The sequence below is a fragment of the Budorcas taxicolor genome, chromosome 21 (assembly GCF_023091745.1).
Source record: "Budorcas taxicolor isolate Tak-1 chromosome 21, Takin1.1, whole genome shotgun sequence".
Taxonomy (NCBI): domain Eukaryota; kingdom Metazoa; phylum Chordata; class Mammalia; order Artiodactyla; family Bovidae; genus Budorcas; species Budorcas taxicolor.
The window spans coordinates 35,099,030-35,116,340 of NC_068930.1; the positions used below are offsets into that span (position 1 = coordinate 35,099,030).

General features: G+C 38.6%; 1 protein-coding gene across 2 annotated transcripts in view; it reads left to right on the forward strand.

Moving 5' to 3' along the window:
* UBE2Q2 (ubiquitin conjugating enzyme E2 Q2) overlaps positions 1–17,311 on the forward strand; it is a 61,387-nt gene that overhangs the window by 33,494 nt on the left and 10,582 nt on the right. For both annotated transcript variants that reach the window (XM_052659476.1, XM_052659477.1), the window contains one exon: positions 6,592–6,650. In XM_052659476.1, coding sequence (XP_052515436.1) covers positions 6,592–6,650 — 59 coding nt within the window. The remainder of the gene's footprint in view (positions 1–6,591; positions 6,651–17,311) is intronic.

Here is a 17,311-nt window from a genome sequence, read left to right on the forward strand (position 1 = left end):
AATATCTTTGAAGCCCAATGCGGGCCACTCCCCTCCCACATTCTGCTTTCAGACATATCTTTAAAGGAATATGAAATCTTGACCAGGAAACAGACTTGTGACTGCGGATAGTGTTTTCACTATATTTTCTTGCTCTAGATGGAACTTCAGGGAGGACAATCTGGGAGGTAAATAAATGGCTGAGATTCTGTTGGATTTGTGTTTCTGGACCATGGTTTCTGATACCAGAAAGAAGGGCCTTTGCTAGGGTTGAAGTATTTAAGAGGCCTGGGAAGGTTAAGATTGCCCTGAGCTAACCGCCCTTGTGAAGAGGACCTTAAACTCAGTTGCCAAGTTATAAATCTCAATTCATGGATTTTGGAGGATAGCAGATACGACTCAGAAAGAAGGATCCACAGAAGGAGCATGAATAGTATTTGAGGCCTTGACTGCCCACGGTGACCCCTTGAGGGTCCTGAAGAATAAGAAAATGAAACTGGAGATGCAGTGTGACACCAGGTTGGAAAGGGGCAGGGGCTGGAGGGTTGCCCTATAGATTGGTCAGCAGCTTGGTTAGGAAGTGGTGGTCTGGCTTTTCCGGCCACATGTGAATTACGGAGTTGAACTCTGAGGTAGTACTTTAAAAAGAGTTTGTTTAGACAAATCTGGGTTCATCTAGAGAATCGCAGCTGGGATTAGAGATTCCATGCCATGTCCTAAAATGGTGGGATTGTACATGTGGAGAGGAGAACATGGGAGTTTGTGATAGCTTGTCTTCAACTATTTCAAGGACTGGGGATGTAGAAGGATTAGTTTGATTTTGTTTTTGATGAACACAAGGCATGGTGATTAAATTAGTAAGTCAGACTGTAAAGCGACGGTTTTCAACTCAGTGTAAGGAAGTGATTTGGAACTATTTAGAGCCATTCAATGATGTAGTCATTCAAAAATAGAATGTTCCTCATCGTTAAGAATAGCTTGGAAGGCCTAGACAGTTTATTTGGAAATCAGATAACTGTGTGAGATCACTGTAAACTCTGATCTTCTTAGTTTCTGAGTTAATACACCACAGTAACTCGCATGTCTATATTTTTGTTTTTGTTTTAGATACACGGCATGGCTCACAGGATTTTAGTTCCCCCGCCAGGGATTGAACCTGGCAGTGAAAGTGTGGAGTCCTAACTGCTGGACTGCCTGGGAATTCCCTCTCATATATCCGTTTTAACAGAAACCTTCTTCTCTTGCCCCCAGTGCCTGTACCTACCCTCCCCCACCCCGACACCTTATTTCTGTAAAATTTTGGTTACTGAGTTCCAAGGTACAGAGTCTATGGAATAGAATCCCTAGGTTTTGATAGAGTAGTTAATCTGAGGCATTACTTAAAGTGAAGGGAATCCTCACTGTCACATAATCAACTCAGAGAGGTTTGTAGTCACTCATATGGAATCACACATTCAACAATCTAAAATACAGGAAATTCAATCAAGTTGTGCTTTACCAAACTTTGCATCTATGCCTTTCTTTATTGTAGAAAAAAGGTGAGCTACTTACTCGGAACTAGATTATAATAACTGTCATTAAGTTGGTTTCTTGTGTGGATAGATTTCTTCTTTTTCTGCCTTACAATAGATAGCTAAGATTACCTGATTTAGCCATCAGAAGTATGTTTTTTTTATCTCGTTCTCCTATTAGGATTTAGTTTTCATAGTTTATATGTTCTTCAGGGTCTTGCTCAAGGATGGGTAGAGGTAGGGAGTTAAACACTGTATTTTTGTATTCTTAGAAATAAACACTGTTATTTTTCTGTTTTTTAGAAGTAAACATTGAATTTTTGTGTTCTTAGAAATAACTGGATGAAACAAATGTTTGTTTAGCTCCTTTACCTGCAGATTGATTTTGATTTAAGGGGCAATAGTTGTTGACTAATTCTTTTTGATTTGAACATAGCAATTGGAGGTAATTTCTCTTAGCCTTCCAGACATCTCTTCATGGGAGGCAGTATACTGTTACCTTGTTCCTGTGTTGTAGTGGCTGGGACCTTTTTTGGACTCATCTGACACTGACACTCTGTCAGAGGCCAAGACCTCTGACACCCTGAGGCTACCTCAGCTACAGTCTTAAGTTCACTGAGAGAAAAAGTTTTGTTCTGGAAACCTCAGTTTCCAGGACTGAAAATTTGAAAGAACTGTGCAGCCTGAGAATTAACTAAGATTCTTTTCTCTTATTTTGCCTTCTTTATATGTTTATCAAGCCTGATCTTTGCCAAAGCGATCATGTATTGCCATTTAATGTTGTTATTGCTGTTTGAGTCTCAGTCTAGTGTCTCATTCCATTTGTCCTTGAACCATCTCTTTTTTTCTCATTTCATTCAGATCTTTAAGAAATTACTCTAGTCTCCCCACCTCTGTTAGCATGGTGCTATCCGTTCCTTTACTCTGCTTTACTACCTTACAGTTAGAATGCATATCCTTAGCTTGTCCAAGTGTAATATGTATTTGTTAGTGTTTTTCTTTTTCCTTGTCAACACAGAGATCTTAGAACATGGACTCTGTGCTCTTGTTGTCATTCCTTTTAGTTCTATATTTATCTTATACATGTAAACCCTTATACATCACTATTACATAACTCATCAGTATTCATTTGGGCCTGTGGGTGTATTAGCTCTCTTCATGGTCTTTATTCTCCATGTTTCCATCTAGGACCTTCCTCTTTCTTGAAGAATATCCATTTTTGTTTCCTTTAGAGTGGACCTGCTTATAGGAAAATATTTTTATTTGGACTTCATTTTGGAAAGTATTTTCATTTGGTATAAATTTTTAGGTTGGAAATTTCCTTTCTTTCATTACCTCAAAGATGTCATTCCTCTATTATAGCTTCCATTGTTTCTCTTGAAGTATTTACAGTGGGTAAATCTTATGAAATCTTTAATCATTTTTGGAAAATTCTCAGACATTATCTCTTCAAATATTACTTCTATCACATTCTCTCTTCTTCTAGGACTCTATGTATATGATTAGCCTTTTCAATTCATTTTCCTACATCTTGCTTATTATCTGTATTTTCCACTTTTTTCTCTCCCTTGGCTTCATTTGGGATGTTATCTGACTTATTTTTCCAGTATACTAAATTTCTCTTCCAGGTCTCCATGGTAGTTAAACTCATCCATCAAGTTATTAATTTCAGTTATTTATTTCTAAGCTTCAGAATTTCTATATAGTTCATTTTATAATTTTAGTTTTCTGCCAGGGTTTTCAGTCTTGTTTTTTCTTGCACATATTTGGCTTCAGTTCAGTTCAGTCGATCAGTCATGTCCGACTCTTTGCAACCCCATGGACTGCAGCACACCAAGCCTCCCTGTCCATCACCAACTCCCGGAGTCCACCCAAACCCATGTCCATTGAGTCGGTGATGCCATCCAGCCATCTCATCCTCTGTCTTCCCCTTCTCCTCCTGCCTGCAATCTTTCCCAGCATCAGGGTCTTTTCAAATGAATCAGTTCTTTGCATCAGGTGGCCAAAATATTGGAGTTTCATCTTCAACAACAGTCCTTCCAGTGAACACTCAGGACTGATCTCCTTTAGGATGGACTGGTTGGATCTCCTTGCAGTCCAAGGGACTCTCAAGAGTCTTCCCCAACACACTAGTTCAAAAGCATCAGCTTTCTTTATAGTACAACTCCCACATCCATATGTGACCATTGGAAAAACCATAGCTTTGACTAGATGGACCTTTGTTGTCAAAGTAATGTCTCTACTTTCTAATATGCTGTCTAGGTTGGTCATAACGTTCCTTCCAAGGAGTAAGCGTCTTTTAATTTCACGGCTGCAATCACCATCTGCAGTGATTTTGGAGCCCCCCAAAATAAAGTATGTCACTGTTTCCACTGTTTCCCCATCTGTTTGTCTTGAAGTAATGGGACTGGATGCCGTGATCTTAGTTTTCTCAGTGTTGAGCTTTAATCCAACTTTTTCACTCTCCTCTTTCTCACTTCCTTCTCAGTTCTTCTTTACTTTCTGCCATAAGGGTGGTGTCATCTGCATATCTGAGGTTATTGATATTTCTCCTGGCAATCTTGATTCCAGCTTGTGCTTCATCCAGCCCAGCGTTTCTCATGATATAAGTACTCTGCATATAAGTTAAATAAGCACGGTAACAATATATAGCCTTGACTTCCTCCTTTTCCTATTTGGAACCAGTCTGTTGTTCCATGTTCAGTTCTAACTGTTGCTTCCTGATCTTCATACAGATTTCTCAAGAGGTAGGTCAGGTGGTCTGCTATTCCCATCTCTTTCAGAATTTTCTACAGTTTGTTGTGATCCACACAGTCAAAGGCTTTGGTGTAAAGCAGGAGTAGGTGTTCTTCTGGAACCCTCTTGCTTTTTCAATGATTCTGCGGATGTTGGCAGTTTAATCTCTGGTTCCTCTGCCTTTTCTAAATCCAGCTTGAACATCTGGAAGTTCACAGTTCACTTATTGTTGAAGCCTGGCTTGGAGAATTGTGAGCATTACTTTACTAAGCATGTGCAATTTTGAGTGCAATTTTGTGGTAGTTTGAACTTTCTTTGGCATTTCCGTTCTTTGGGATTGGAATGAAAACGGACCTTTTTGGTCCTGTGGCCACTGCTGAGTTTTTCCAAATTTGCTGGCATATTGAGTGCAGCACTTTCACAGCATCATCTTTCAGGATTTGAAATAGCTCAACTGGAATTCATCACCTCCACTAGCTTTGTTCATAGTGATGCTTCCTAAGGCCCACTTGACTTCACATTCCAGAATGTCTGGCTCTAGTGAGTGATCACACCATCGTGATCATCTGGGTCCTGAAGATCTTTTTTGTACAGTTCTTCTGTGTATTCTTGCCACCTCTTCTTAATATCTTCTGTTTCTGTTAGGCCCATACCATTTCTGTCCTTTATTGTGTCCATTTTTGTGTGAAATGTTCCCTTGGTATCTCTAATTTTCTTGAAGAGATCCCTAGTCTTTCCCATTCTGTTGTTTTCCTCTGTTTCTTTGCACTGATCACTGTGGAAGGCTTTCTTATCTCTCCTTGCTATTGTTTGGAACTCTGCATTCAGAAGGGTATATCTTTCCTTTTCTCCTTTGTTTTTCGCTTCTCTTCTTTTCTCAGCTATTTGTATGGCCTCCTAAGAGAGCCATTTTGCTTTTTTTTGCATTTCTTGGGGATGGTCTTGATCCCTGGTTCCTGTACAGTGTCACGAACCTTCGTCCACAGTTCATCAGGCACTCTGTCCATCAGATCTAGTCCCTTAAATCTTAAATCTGCTGTATAATCATAAGGGATTTGATTTAGGTCATACCTGAATGATCTAGTAGTTTTTCCTACTTTCTTCAATTTAAGTCTGAATTTGGCAATAAGGAGTTCATGATCTGAGCCACAGTCAGCTCCTGGTCTTGTTTTTACTCACTGTATAGAGTTTCTCCATCTTTGGCTGCAAAGAATATAATCAATCTGACTTCAGTGTTGACCATCTGGTGATGTCCATGTGTAGAGTCTTCTCTTGTGTTGTTGGAAGAGGGTGTTTTTTATGATCAGTGTGTTCTCTTGGCAAAACTCTACGAGCCTTGGCTCTGCTTCATTCTGTACTCCAAGACCAAGTTTGCCTGTTACTCCAGGTGTTTCTTGACTTTCTGTTTATTCCAGTCCCTTAAAATGAAAAGGACATCTTTTTTGGGTGTTAGTTCTAAAAGGTCTTGTAGGTCTTCATGGAACCATTCAACTTCAGCTTCTTCGGCATTCCTGGTTGGGGCATAGCTTGGATTACTGTGATACTGAATATTCAGCTTAGTTATTTTAAAATCTGTGTCAGATAATGCTTATCTTGACACCTTGTAGTTTTGTCTGTCATTTTCTCATAATGCTGTCTTTAAGTCTCATGTGACTGGTTATTTTTGGTGATAGATGTTATATATGAATGATTAGAGAGCTAATTTGAAGCCTTGGATGCTAGTCCTCTACATAGAAGATGTATGTCTGCCCATCAGGTAGTTGGGCATTGTAACCCAGGATCCCAGAATCCCAAATGGCAGTGAGATGATATAAAGATGGGCTTTGTTCTCTACCTTTTCAAACTACTACCTGTGTAGTTTGTGGTTTGTCCTTCAGGGTCCCAAGCTAACGTGTGCTATAGCAACTTGTAAGGAGTCTTGTTCTTCTCAGCTTCTTAAACTCTTATCTTCCTCTCCTCCAGTTGAACGAAAATCCAAACAGGGAAAAAACAGCTGCACTCTGAGGTTCCCTTTTCCTGATCTTAGCTCTGTAGTTATACATTTGTCTACCTTTTCTAGTTCATAGCCAGAGGATTGATCCAAATTACCTAGTCCATCATTATTGGAATGGTTTCTTTATATAGTTCTCTTGCAGGTGGGAACCTCTTTCTGTATTTCATAATTTTGCAAATATACTGTTCTGTTTGGGCCTGATCTTCATTTTTATTTGGTTTTCATTTCATTTTGGGGGACTATTTTTACGTTTATGACTCTCATTCATCATTAGATAATAAATGTATGCATTCTTTATAGATTATTTTAAAATCGTCTAAATATACAGTATTAAGGATATTCTTAAAATTAAACTTGCTTATTTGTTTTTAGGATAACTTTCCGTTTGATCCTCCATTTGTTCGAGTGGTATTACCTGTTCTCTCAGGAGGGTAAGTTTAAGTGATTATTTTCTTTGATAGTATACATCAGAATCATTTGGAGGGCTAGTCAAATGCCAGGAGGCCTAGAATGCTAAACTTTACCTCAAAGTTTCTGATTCAGTAGGACTTGTTATGGGGCCTGCTGCTGCTAAGTCGCTGCAGTCGTGTCCGACTCTGTGTGACTCCATAGACAGCAGCCCACCAGGCTCCCCCGTCCCTGGGATTCTCCAGGCAAGAACACTGGAGTGGGTTGCCATTTCCTTCTCCAATGCATGAAAGTGAAAAGTGAAAGTGAAGTCACTCAGTCGTGTCCGACTCTTAGCAACCCTACGGACTGCAGCCCACCAGGCTCCTCCGTCCATGGGATTTTCCAGGCAAGAGTACAGGAGTGGGTTGCTGTTGCCTTCTCCATGAGGCCTGAGAATTTCCATATCTAAGATAGTTTCAGGTGAAGCTGGTGTTTCAGGCTGGGAACCATAATTTAAGCATCACTGGTATAAATCATTATGTTTATAGGGGTTTTTAAATGACTCCTATGTGTATATATTTCACCTTAAAAAATCAAAATGTTTTTAAAATGTAAGTTGTGATTGAGGGTTTAGAGAAAGTTAGGATTAAGTGATTCCCACATGCCCATGATGCAAGGAATAATCACAGGAAATCTCACGGGCCTATTGAGCTGGTCATTGATTTTCTAAAGAGGTGGTCTCAGTTTGATAGAATCAAATGGTAATTGCCTGGCATTTTTTATTGAAATTTGTATTTTTGTGTGTGTGTGATTAGAAGTCATATGAATGATGGGGAAAGGATCAGAATTTTTACCTAGGTTAGTTGTGGAAGGTTCTATAGATCCTTGAAGTAAGAGGAGTTAAACTAGTTTGAGAATTGTGATATGCTCAGCTGATCAAGTCCACTCTGAAACAATCATATTATGGTAATTAAAATCTAAAAATATCCAATCCTTTGATCATTTCTATGCTTGATATAGTAATAGTCTCATTTAGATTAAAACCATATGGGTGGCTATAAATGATTAAGGAAAATATTTGGAAACTTTTTGCAAATTCAGGATAAATATATAAAAAGTGTTTTTGTAAAATTATTTTGAAATCTGATGTAAACTTCACTAGCATAGATTTTTTTCACATTCTGCTGTGGAAAAAATTCCCTAGAGTTTATGGTCTTAGTAGTTTACCATCTTGTGGAGATAATTAAATTATAAATAATGCTGTTTTCAGTTTTTAAATCTGCTATGTATTTTCTCTTCGTTGATTACTTTTACCAAACGGGGTTATTTTCCCATTATTCAAATAAATAACTAGAATAAGAAGTCAGTTTGTGACTTATCCAAATAAACCTTATATCTTCTAATAAAATGTTTTTTCCATTATACCAAAAGGCAGCAATAACAAAAGATTAGAAGTATTGAGTATTCAGTTGATTTGTCAGGTGTTAAGTATGGACTTAAGTTCTCTGACCTTAAAGGAAAAGGAGATTGCTTCTGGCAATAGTGATCTGGGAAGACTTGGACAAGGAGGTGGGATCTCAGCTAGATCTTGAAGTATTGGGTGGGGTTTGGTCAACTTATGGAGGTTGAAGGAAAATTGTCTATATAGGTGAAAAGTAAACACAATCACACATTTAGGAAAGAGCATAGTGTATTCAGTTTTATCAGAACAGTTTGAGCTGTAACACATGAGCGGTAGAGTTCCTATAGAAAAAATTACAGGAAATTGTGTTGACAATAGCTTTGTAATTATATAGGAGCATGAATTGGTGAGCAAACTATTACCCATGGATATTTAATTTATTTTTCTTAAACTGGTTCAGAAATAGGGAAATAACAGTAAAAAGAATGTCTTAGAAAGCTAAATCTGTTGACAGTAGAAAATACTACAGGACAAATTATATTCACAAAGTCTGGAAGAATGCAAGGCTAGTTAAGAGCTGATGCCGCTGTCGTAGGGCAAAGTGATAACAACCTGAGCTGTTACAATAGTGTAGGGAATGGAAAGATGAATGAAGGATGAGGGTGATTTGAGGCAAAATCAATATGACTTGATCTTCACAGTCAACTATTAAGTAAAAAGTAAGAATTATTGACTGACATGGGAAGAACTAAAAAGTGTGAAGCCTGATAGAACAGCTTGTGATCTGACTCAGGCTAATGCTTAATTAAACACTGTGACTCTGGACAGATTATTGAACAGTTTTTGTTCCAGATATTTTATATCCCATATCTCCTAGCTACTTCCTTATTTGTTTCTTGTCAAAAAATTTTTAAACGTAACAGCTTCATTGTGATACAATTCACATAGGATGAAACTCACCCTTTTAAAGGGTACAGTTCAGTGGTATAGTATACTCAGTTGTGTAACCATTACCATTAATTTAAAAATGCTTTTATCACCTTCCAGAAGAAACTCTGTACCTATTAGCAATCACTTCTCATTCCTCTCTCCTATCCCTCCACCCACTAGCAACTACTAATTCTTATCTTTATGGATTTGCATATTCTGGACATTTTCATTTAAGGAAGCAAACAAATTACACGCTTTTGGGACTGGCTTCTGTCACTTAAAATTTTTCAAGGTCCATCCATGTTGCAGCATATATCAGTAGCTCATTCCATTTTATTTATCCGTGGACATTTGTTTTCACCTTTTGGCTGTTATGAATAATGCTATGAACTTTCACAGACAGGTTTCTGTGTGCACATCTTCATTTCTGTATCACATATGCCTATGAGAGGAATCACTAGGTCCTTTGGTAATAACTTTTTAACTTTTTATGAAGTGCCACACTTTTCCCAAGTGGCTGCACCATTTACATTCCCACAAGCAGTGTGTATGTAACCAACTCTCTTCATTTCCTTCCTGTTCACTTTTCAGCCCCATGTAATTCGGCATTAGCTGTTACTGTTCCTCCCAGACTGATATTTCCAATAGGGACTTCAGTAAATCCAGAAGTATGTTTTCAGGTTCTGTCATACCTGATTATTAGATTTCTCAGCAACACCGAAACATTTTTCCCTTGGTTTCTGATTGCCTCTTCTCAGTCTCTTTTTGCTGGGAATTCCTGTTCACTTAACTTCTACGTGTTGGAGTTCTTTAGAATTTGGTACTAGGTCCTTTCTCTTTTCTTTTCTCTTCATTGCTTTGCCTTTAAAAAAAATTTTTTTTTCCATTGAGTTAATTGTATGGTTGCACACAGTTGTAAGAAATTAGAGATACTTTGTACCCTTTGCCTAGTTTCCCTATGGTACAATTTTTGCAAAGCTGTATAGTATAGTATTATGAAACAGTGATATAGAGACAGGGATACAGTATATAGTGCTTATGCAGATTTTCCCAGTTTTATGTATAACTCATATATATCCCTGGTGGCTCAGATGGTAAAGAATTTGCCTGCAGTGTGAGAGACCTGGGCTTGATCCCTGGGTTGGGAAGATTCCCTGGAGGAGGGCACTGGCAACCCACTCCAGTATTCCTACCTGGAGAATGCCCATGGACAGATGAACTTGGTGGCTACAGTCTGTGGTGTCGAAAAGAGTCGGACATGACTGAGCAACTTGAGCACAGCACAGCGCATACGTGTGTAGGGCTTCCCTGGTGGCTTAACGCTATAGAATCTGTCTACAGTGAGGGAGATGTGGGTTCAGTCCCTGGGGCGGGACGATCCCCTGGAGGAGGGCATGGCAACCCACTCCAGTATTCTTGCCTGGAGAATTCCCATGCACAGAGGAGCCTGATAGGCTACAGTTCATAGGGTCGCAAAGAGTCGGACACGACTGAAGCAACTTAGCGTGCATGCATGCATATGTGTGTCTTGAATTTTATATTGAGTAGATTTGTGTATGCAACACAGCAGTCAAGGTGCTGTGCAGTTCCAACACCACATGGATCCTTTTTGTTGCCCCTTGAAACTAGACCCATTTTCCTCTAATGCCCCTCATCCCTTAACTCCTGGTAACCACTCATCTAGCCTGCATTCCTAATATTTTGTCATTATAAAAAAAGTTACATAAATGAAATCTTAAAGTTTTGTATTGTAACCTTTGGGGATTAGCTGGTTTTTGTTTTTTTTTACTCATAATTCCCTGGAGAGTCATCTAAGTGTCTGACTGGTTTGTTCCTTTTTATTGCTAAGTAGTATTCCATGGTGCCCCATGTACCACAGTTTGTTTAACCAGTAACTCACTGAAGGACCTCTAGACTGATTTCAGTGTAAAGAGTATTACAAATAAAGCTGCTATGAATACTTGTATACAGTGTGTGTGTATATGTGTGTGAACGAATGTGAATGTATTGTCCTTTGTCTGGGATTCATGTTTAGGAATGCAATTGCTAGGTCATAGAACCCCATGGACAAGAGGGACCTGGCCAGCTACAGTTCATAGGGTCACCCAGAGTCGGACACGACTGAGCAACATTGCATGCACTCGCAGTCATTGCATATTGAGTTTTAAAAGAAACCACCACACTGTTTTCCAGAATGGCTTTACCATTTTGCATTCCTATCAAGAATGTGTGAGTGATCCACTTTCTCCACATCCTCGCCAGCACTTGGTGATATCATTTGTTTTTATTTTAACCATTCTGTTAGCTGTGCAGTGATGTCTCATTGTGGTTTTAACTTGCACTTCCCTAATGAATATTCCTCAGTGTTGAGCATCTTTCATGTGCCTATTTGACAATTTTATGTTCTCTTCAAAGAGATATTTGTTCGTGTCTTTTGCCAGTTTTCTAACTGGATTGTTCTTTTGTTGAATTTTGAAAGTTTTTAAGATGCATTCTGCACAGTAATCCTTTGGATGTGTGCTTTTTTAGTTTCTTCGCCTGGTAGGCTGCAGCCTGTGAGGTCGCTAAGAGCCGGACACGACTGAGCGACTTCACTTTGACTTTTCCCTTTCATGCATTGGAAAAGGAAATGGCAGCCCACTCCAGTGTTCTTGCCTGGAGAATCCCAGGGACAGGGGAGCCTGGTGGGCTGCCATCTCTGGGGTCGCACAGAGTCAGACATGACTGAAGCGACTTAGCAGCAGCAGCAGTTTTTAGCTTAATTTTATCTTAACAGAATCTTTTGTAGAACAGAATATTTTAGCTTTGAAGTAAAATTATGCTTTTGGTATCAAGTCTAAGAACTCTGCCTAGTCCTAGATCCCAAAGATTTTTCTTCTATTTTTGTTCCTCAGGGTTTTAGTTTACATTTTACAGATATGTCTATGAATCATTTTGAATTAATTTTTGTATAAGGTAAGAGGTTTAGATCAGAGATTTTTACCTAATGTCCAATTGCTCTTGTGTGGTTTGTTGAAAAAGCTCCATGGCTTTTAAAATATTTCTGTGTGCCAGTGACTCCTAGGCTTGTCTCACACATCCCTATGTCTTCGGTGTTTCCAGTATTCTTCTGCTTTACTGACACCGCTACTCTAATGTCTCTTACACAGGCCTTCAGGACAAAACTTGAGCCCATCTGTTTTTCAGCCCCCTTTCCCCAGTCTTCCTTATCTCACTTAGTGAACCTAGAGTCATTGTGTATATCTTGTCTTTTTCTCATGTTCCTTTGTTTCTCCACTTTAAAGGGTTTTCAGATCCAGTAGTTTCCAGTTTTGTTGCTACCACCATCAGTTCTCACTTGGATCACTTCAGAGAATTTCTGATCAGCCTCACTCATAAAGCTCTTTAGAGTGAGCTTTTACAGATTTGTTCTGATTGTTGCTCCTCTGCTTAAACACATCCCATGTCTTCCCGCTGCTCCTGCAGGTTGATGTCCTTACTTATTCCATATACTTTCTATCAGCTTGCCCTTGCTTGCCTCTTCAGTCCTCTTGTTTCCACCCACACTTCAATTCCTGCAAGTCTCAGCTTGTGTTTCACTCATAGGTATATTATTCCTGACCACCAGATTTAAAATAAGGCTTCTGGTTTTTCCTTCTCACAGAACTTTGGGACCCCCTCCACTACTTTATTGTTCACTTAACATCTAATCTTTACTATATTGTAAAATCATGAAGGCAAGTCGTATCAGTTTTCTTCATTGTATATTCTTGTGTCTGCCTCAGTTTTTAGCATGCATACATACTATTACTATATATGCAGTAAATATTTGTAAATGAATGAACGAGATAAGAAAATATAGTAACTTAGCAGTTCAGTTCAGTTCATTTGCTTAGTTGTGTCTGACTCTGTGACCCCATGGACTGCCCCACGCCAGGCTTCCCAGTCCATCACCAACTCCCGGAGCTTGCTCAAACTCATGTCCATCTAGTCGGTGATGCCATCCAACCATCTCATCCTCTGTCATCCCCTTCTCCTCCTGCCTTCAATCTTTCCCAGCATCAGGGTCTTTTCAAATGAGTCAGTTCTTCATGTCAGGTGGTCAGAGTATTGGAGTTTCAGCTTCAGCATTAGTCCTTCCAATATTCAGGACTGATTCAATATTAGTCCTTCTAATATTCATTCAGTCCATCCTTTAGGATGGTTTGATCTCCTTGCAGTCGAAGGGATTCTCAAGTCTTCTCCAACACCACAGTTCAAAAGCATCAATTCTTAGGTGCTCAGCTTTCTTTATAGTCCAACTCTCACATCCATACATGACTGCTGGAAAAACTGTAGCTTTGACTATATGGACCTTTGTTGGCAAAGTAATGTCTCTGCTGTTTAATATGCTGTCCAGGTTGGTCATAGCTTTTCTTCCAAGGAGCAAGCATCTTTTAATTTCATGGCTGCAGTCACCATCTGCAGTGATTTTGGAGCCCAAGGAAATAAAGTCTGTCACTGTTTCCATTGTTTCCCCATCTATTTGCCATGAAGTGATGAGACCGGATGCCATGATCTTCATTTTTTGAATGTTGAGGTTTAAGCCAACTTTTTCACTCTCCTCTTTACTTTCATCAAGAGGCTCTTTAATTCTTCACTTTCTGCATAAGGGTGGTGTCATCTGCATATCTGAGGTTATTGATATTTCTCCCAACAATCTTGATTTCAGCTTGTGCTTCATCCAGCCAGGCATTTCGCATGATGTACTCTGCATGTAAGTTAAATAAGCAGGGTGACAGTATACAGCCTTGGCATATTCTTTTCCCAGTTTGGAACCAGCCTGTTGGTCCATGTCCAGTTCTAACTGTTGCTTCCTGACCTGCATACAGATTTCTCAGGAGGCAGGTAAAGTGGTATGGTATTCCCGTCTCTTTTAAGTTTTTTTTTTTCTTTTAAGTATTTTTGACAGCTTGTTGTGATCCACACAGTCAAAGGCTTTGGCATAGTCAATAACGAAGAAGTAGTAAATGTTTTTCTGAAACTCTCTTGCTTTTTTGATGATTCAGCAGATGTTGGCAATTTGATCTCTGGTTCCTCTGCCTTTTCTAAAGCCAGCTTGAACATCTGGAAGTTCAGGGCTCATGTACTGTTGAAGCCTGGCTTGGAGAATTTTGAGTATTACTGTACTAGCGTGTGAGATGAGTGCAATTGTGTGGTAGTTTCAACATTGTTTGGCATTGCCTTTCTTTGGAATTGGAATGAAAACGGACCTTTTCCAGTCCTGTGGCCACTGCTGAGTTTTCCAAATTTGCTGGCATATTGAGTGCAGCACTTTCACAGCATCATCTTTTAGGATTTGAAATAGCTTAACGGGAACTCCATCACCTCCAGTAGCTTTGTTCGAAGTGATGCTTCCTAAGGCCAACTTGACTTCACATTCCAGGATGTCTGGCTCTAAGTGAGTGATTACACCATTGTGGTTATTTGGGTCATGAAGATCTTTTTTGTATAGTTTTTCTGTGTTTTCTTGCCACCTCTTCTTACTATCTTCTGCTTTTGTTAGGTCCATACCTTTCCTATCCTTTATTGTGCTCATCTTTGCATGAAATGTTCCCTTGGTATCTCTCATTTTCTTGAAGAGATCCTTTAGTTTTTCCTATTCTGTTATTTTCCTTTATTTCTTTGCAGTGATCACTAAGGAAGGCATTGTTATCTCTCCTTACTATTCTTTGGAACTCTGCATTCAAATGGGTATATCTTTCCTTTGCCTTTAGCTTTATAGCTTTATTATAGTAAGTTAGCAAGATGTAGGCAAATACAGTAAATAGGCAGTTTAGGGTAGTATACAATTTCCAATCCACTGGTGTTTTATGAGCTACTTTACTGAGCCATCACAACTTGGCTATCTTTCTTGCTTAGTCCAGGGTACAATGTAGTGAGAATCAGAAAGATTATTTGACGGTAGTACAATACATTATTAGAGAGCTCTTTGTAAGCAACTAAAGATGCTTTATTGGCTGATATAATAGGAGGTATTGTTTGTGTCCCAGTCATTCACAAAGAGAAGACTTCTACTTCTATATGACCATGGGTTTTTTGTCTGTATTGAGGGAACATTATTTTAAGAATCTGGTTTTAAATGCCAGAACTTTATTGCTCTTTTAGGGCTTGGTTCTTATCCATGGCCCCTTTCCTTACCTCAACAAAGGGAAAGATCATGACTATTTTATGTCGGCTGATAAACCTGCCTTTTTAAAAAATTTATTTTTAATTGGAGGATAACTGCTTTAGAGTATTGTGTTGGAAGCCTGCCTTTTTTTTTTTTTTAAGTGATCATTATCAAGAATTTGACTTAATATAAAATTTTATTTCTCATCTGTTCTTTGGATACTTGCAAGAATCAGTGTTGCATGAATTGTGGTATTTGTTGTCCAGTTAAGTACTGGTATCTGTTGTCCCCTCATAGCAATTAAGTGATCATCCTAGATTGTGGGTGGGGAGGTTAGCTGGCAAACATTCTTGCAAGAACCTCCTAGTAAAACAAAAATTGTATAAACTAATGCCCGAAGAGGCTGAACTTAGGATAGTGTTTGCTATATAACTTTGGCAACTGAAAAAATTTTTAAGTTGAAAATGTTACTGTGCCCATGTATGTGGCATTTTATCTGTAAATGACCCTTAGATTATTTTTTTTCCTCGTGTCCTTGCATTGTCTCAATATTCTGCAGGAGCTCTTTGTTTGGACCCTAAGAGCAATAAGAGCTTAGAACACATACTGATAAAATGATACAAGACAAAAGTAGAATTGACTTTTTTTCATGTGTAAATACTGCTGGTGGTATATATATTAAAGAGAAATTTAGTAATTGTATATACTAAGGAAAGTTTATTATGCACTAATATATGCTTAGCTCACTTTTTGTATAGGTACTAGAACTACTTCTGTCTTGTGTTGAGACATTGAACACTTTTATAGTTAGTATGTGCATGTAGAAAATGTACTTCCTTCTGATCTACAAGTATGAAAACTTTCCCTTCTCTCCTGACAAGACTCTCCACGCCCACAATGAAGAGTGGGGTGCTAAAGGGGAAGGTGGTGGTTAGATAATTGGTAACTCAGCATTAACTACATATGTCCTTTTCCTAAAATAAGTTTCTCTTTAGCGTTTCTGAAGTGTAAGGACCCAGAATGGTGTTAACTCATGAACAGATTGCTAGACTTTGAGTGGTTTTGGAGAAATCAAAATCAAATGAGAACTTGGATCTTGTAATTCTGGTAAATCAGCAAATGCTTATTTAAAGCTGCAAGATTTTTAAATATGCAGGATATACTTTGAGCCCAGTGGGAGATTCAGAGTATTGTAGACAAATTTCTGAGTTTCAGGAACATAAGAGAATATACACAGTTTATCTTTTATTGAAAAAAAATTAGGGTGTATAGTTGATTTACTGTGTTATATTACTTTCTGCTCTACAGCAGAGTGAATCAATTAATACATTTATGTATATCCACTCTTTCTTAAGATTCTGTTCCCATATAGGTCATTACACAGTATTTAGTAGAGTTCCCTGTGCTATACAGTAAATTCTCATTAGTTATCCATTTTATATAGAGTAGTGTGTAGGTCAATCCCAATCTCCCAATTTTTTCCTCCCCTACAAAGTGTAAAATCTCATGATTCTCCTTCCTGATTTAATTTTTTTGGAGTTTTTTTCTTCCTATTAAACTTCTGCTTTGAAAGTTCCCGGAAGTTGGGACAAGGAAGTAAAAGAGAGATGGTTGCCTGAATTCTCCAGGATAGGGGAGAGTTATTGACTAGTTTCTGTTAGTGAGTGATTCCACTGTAACTATTATTACTAGTGGTCTACAGTAGAAGTTTTTAGATTCCTTACTTCTCTCTTACTTGGTTTAGTCAATACAAGGATGCATTTGCTTAGCCAGAATGCAAAATTTACAGGCTCGAGTGGTCTTGGCAAATTTTATGGGGCAGGAGGAAGAACAGGCATTTGGGAGAGGAGGCAGCGGAAGGAATCTCAGGCAAGGGAAAGGCATGGGCAGAGTCCCAGAGGACAAACAAAACTTGTGGTGGACACAGTTTTCACATAGACCTAATCAGTGGTCCTACCTTATGTGTTTTCAAGATTGCCACAGTTTTTCTTTTGTAATTACCATTCCTTTTATTTTTAGGCATGATATTTAATGTGTTTTAAAGTTTAACATTAAAGGAGGAGTTACTTTGTTTGAGAAAATATCAAAGGCTGAAGAATCTTGATCTAAATAATGATTTATAAGGGAGATCTAAGGGAGATTTCTAATGAAATCCCCCATAGTTGTCCTTGGTTCAGAGAAGAGTCCTCAGGACTAGAAAGAGAAATAGGGGAGCTCCAGAGAGGCTCCCTGGTCAGAAC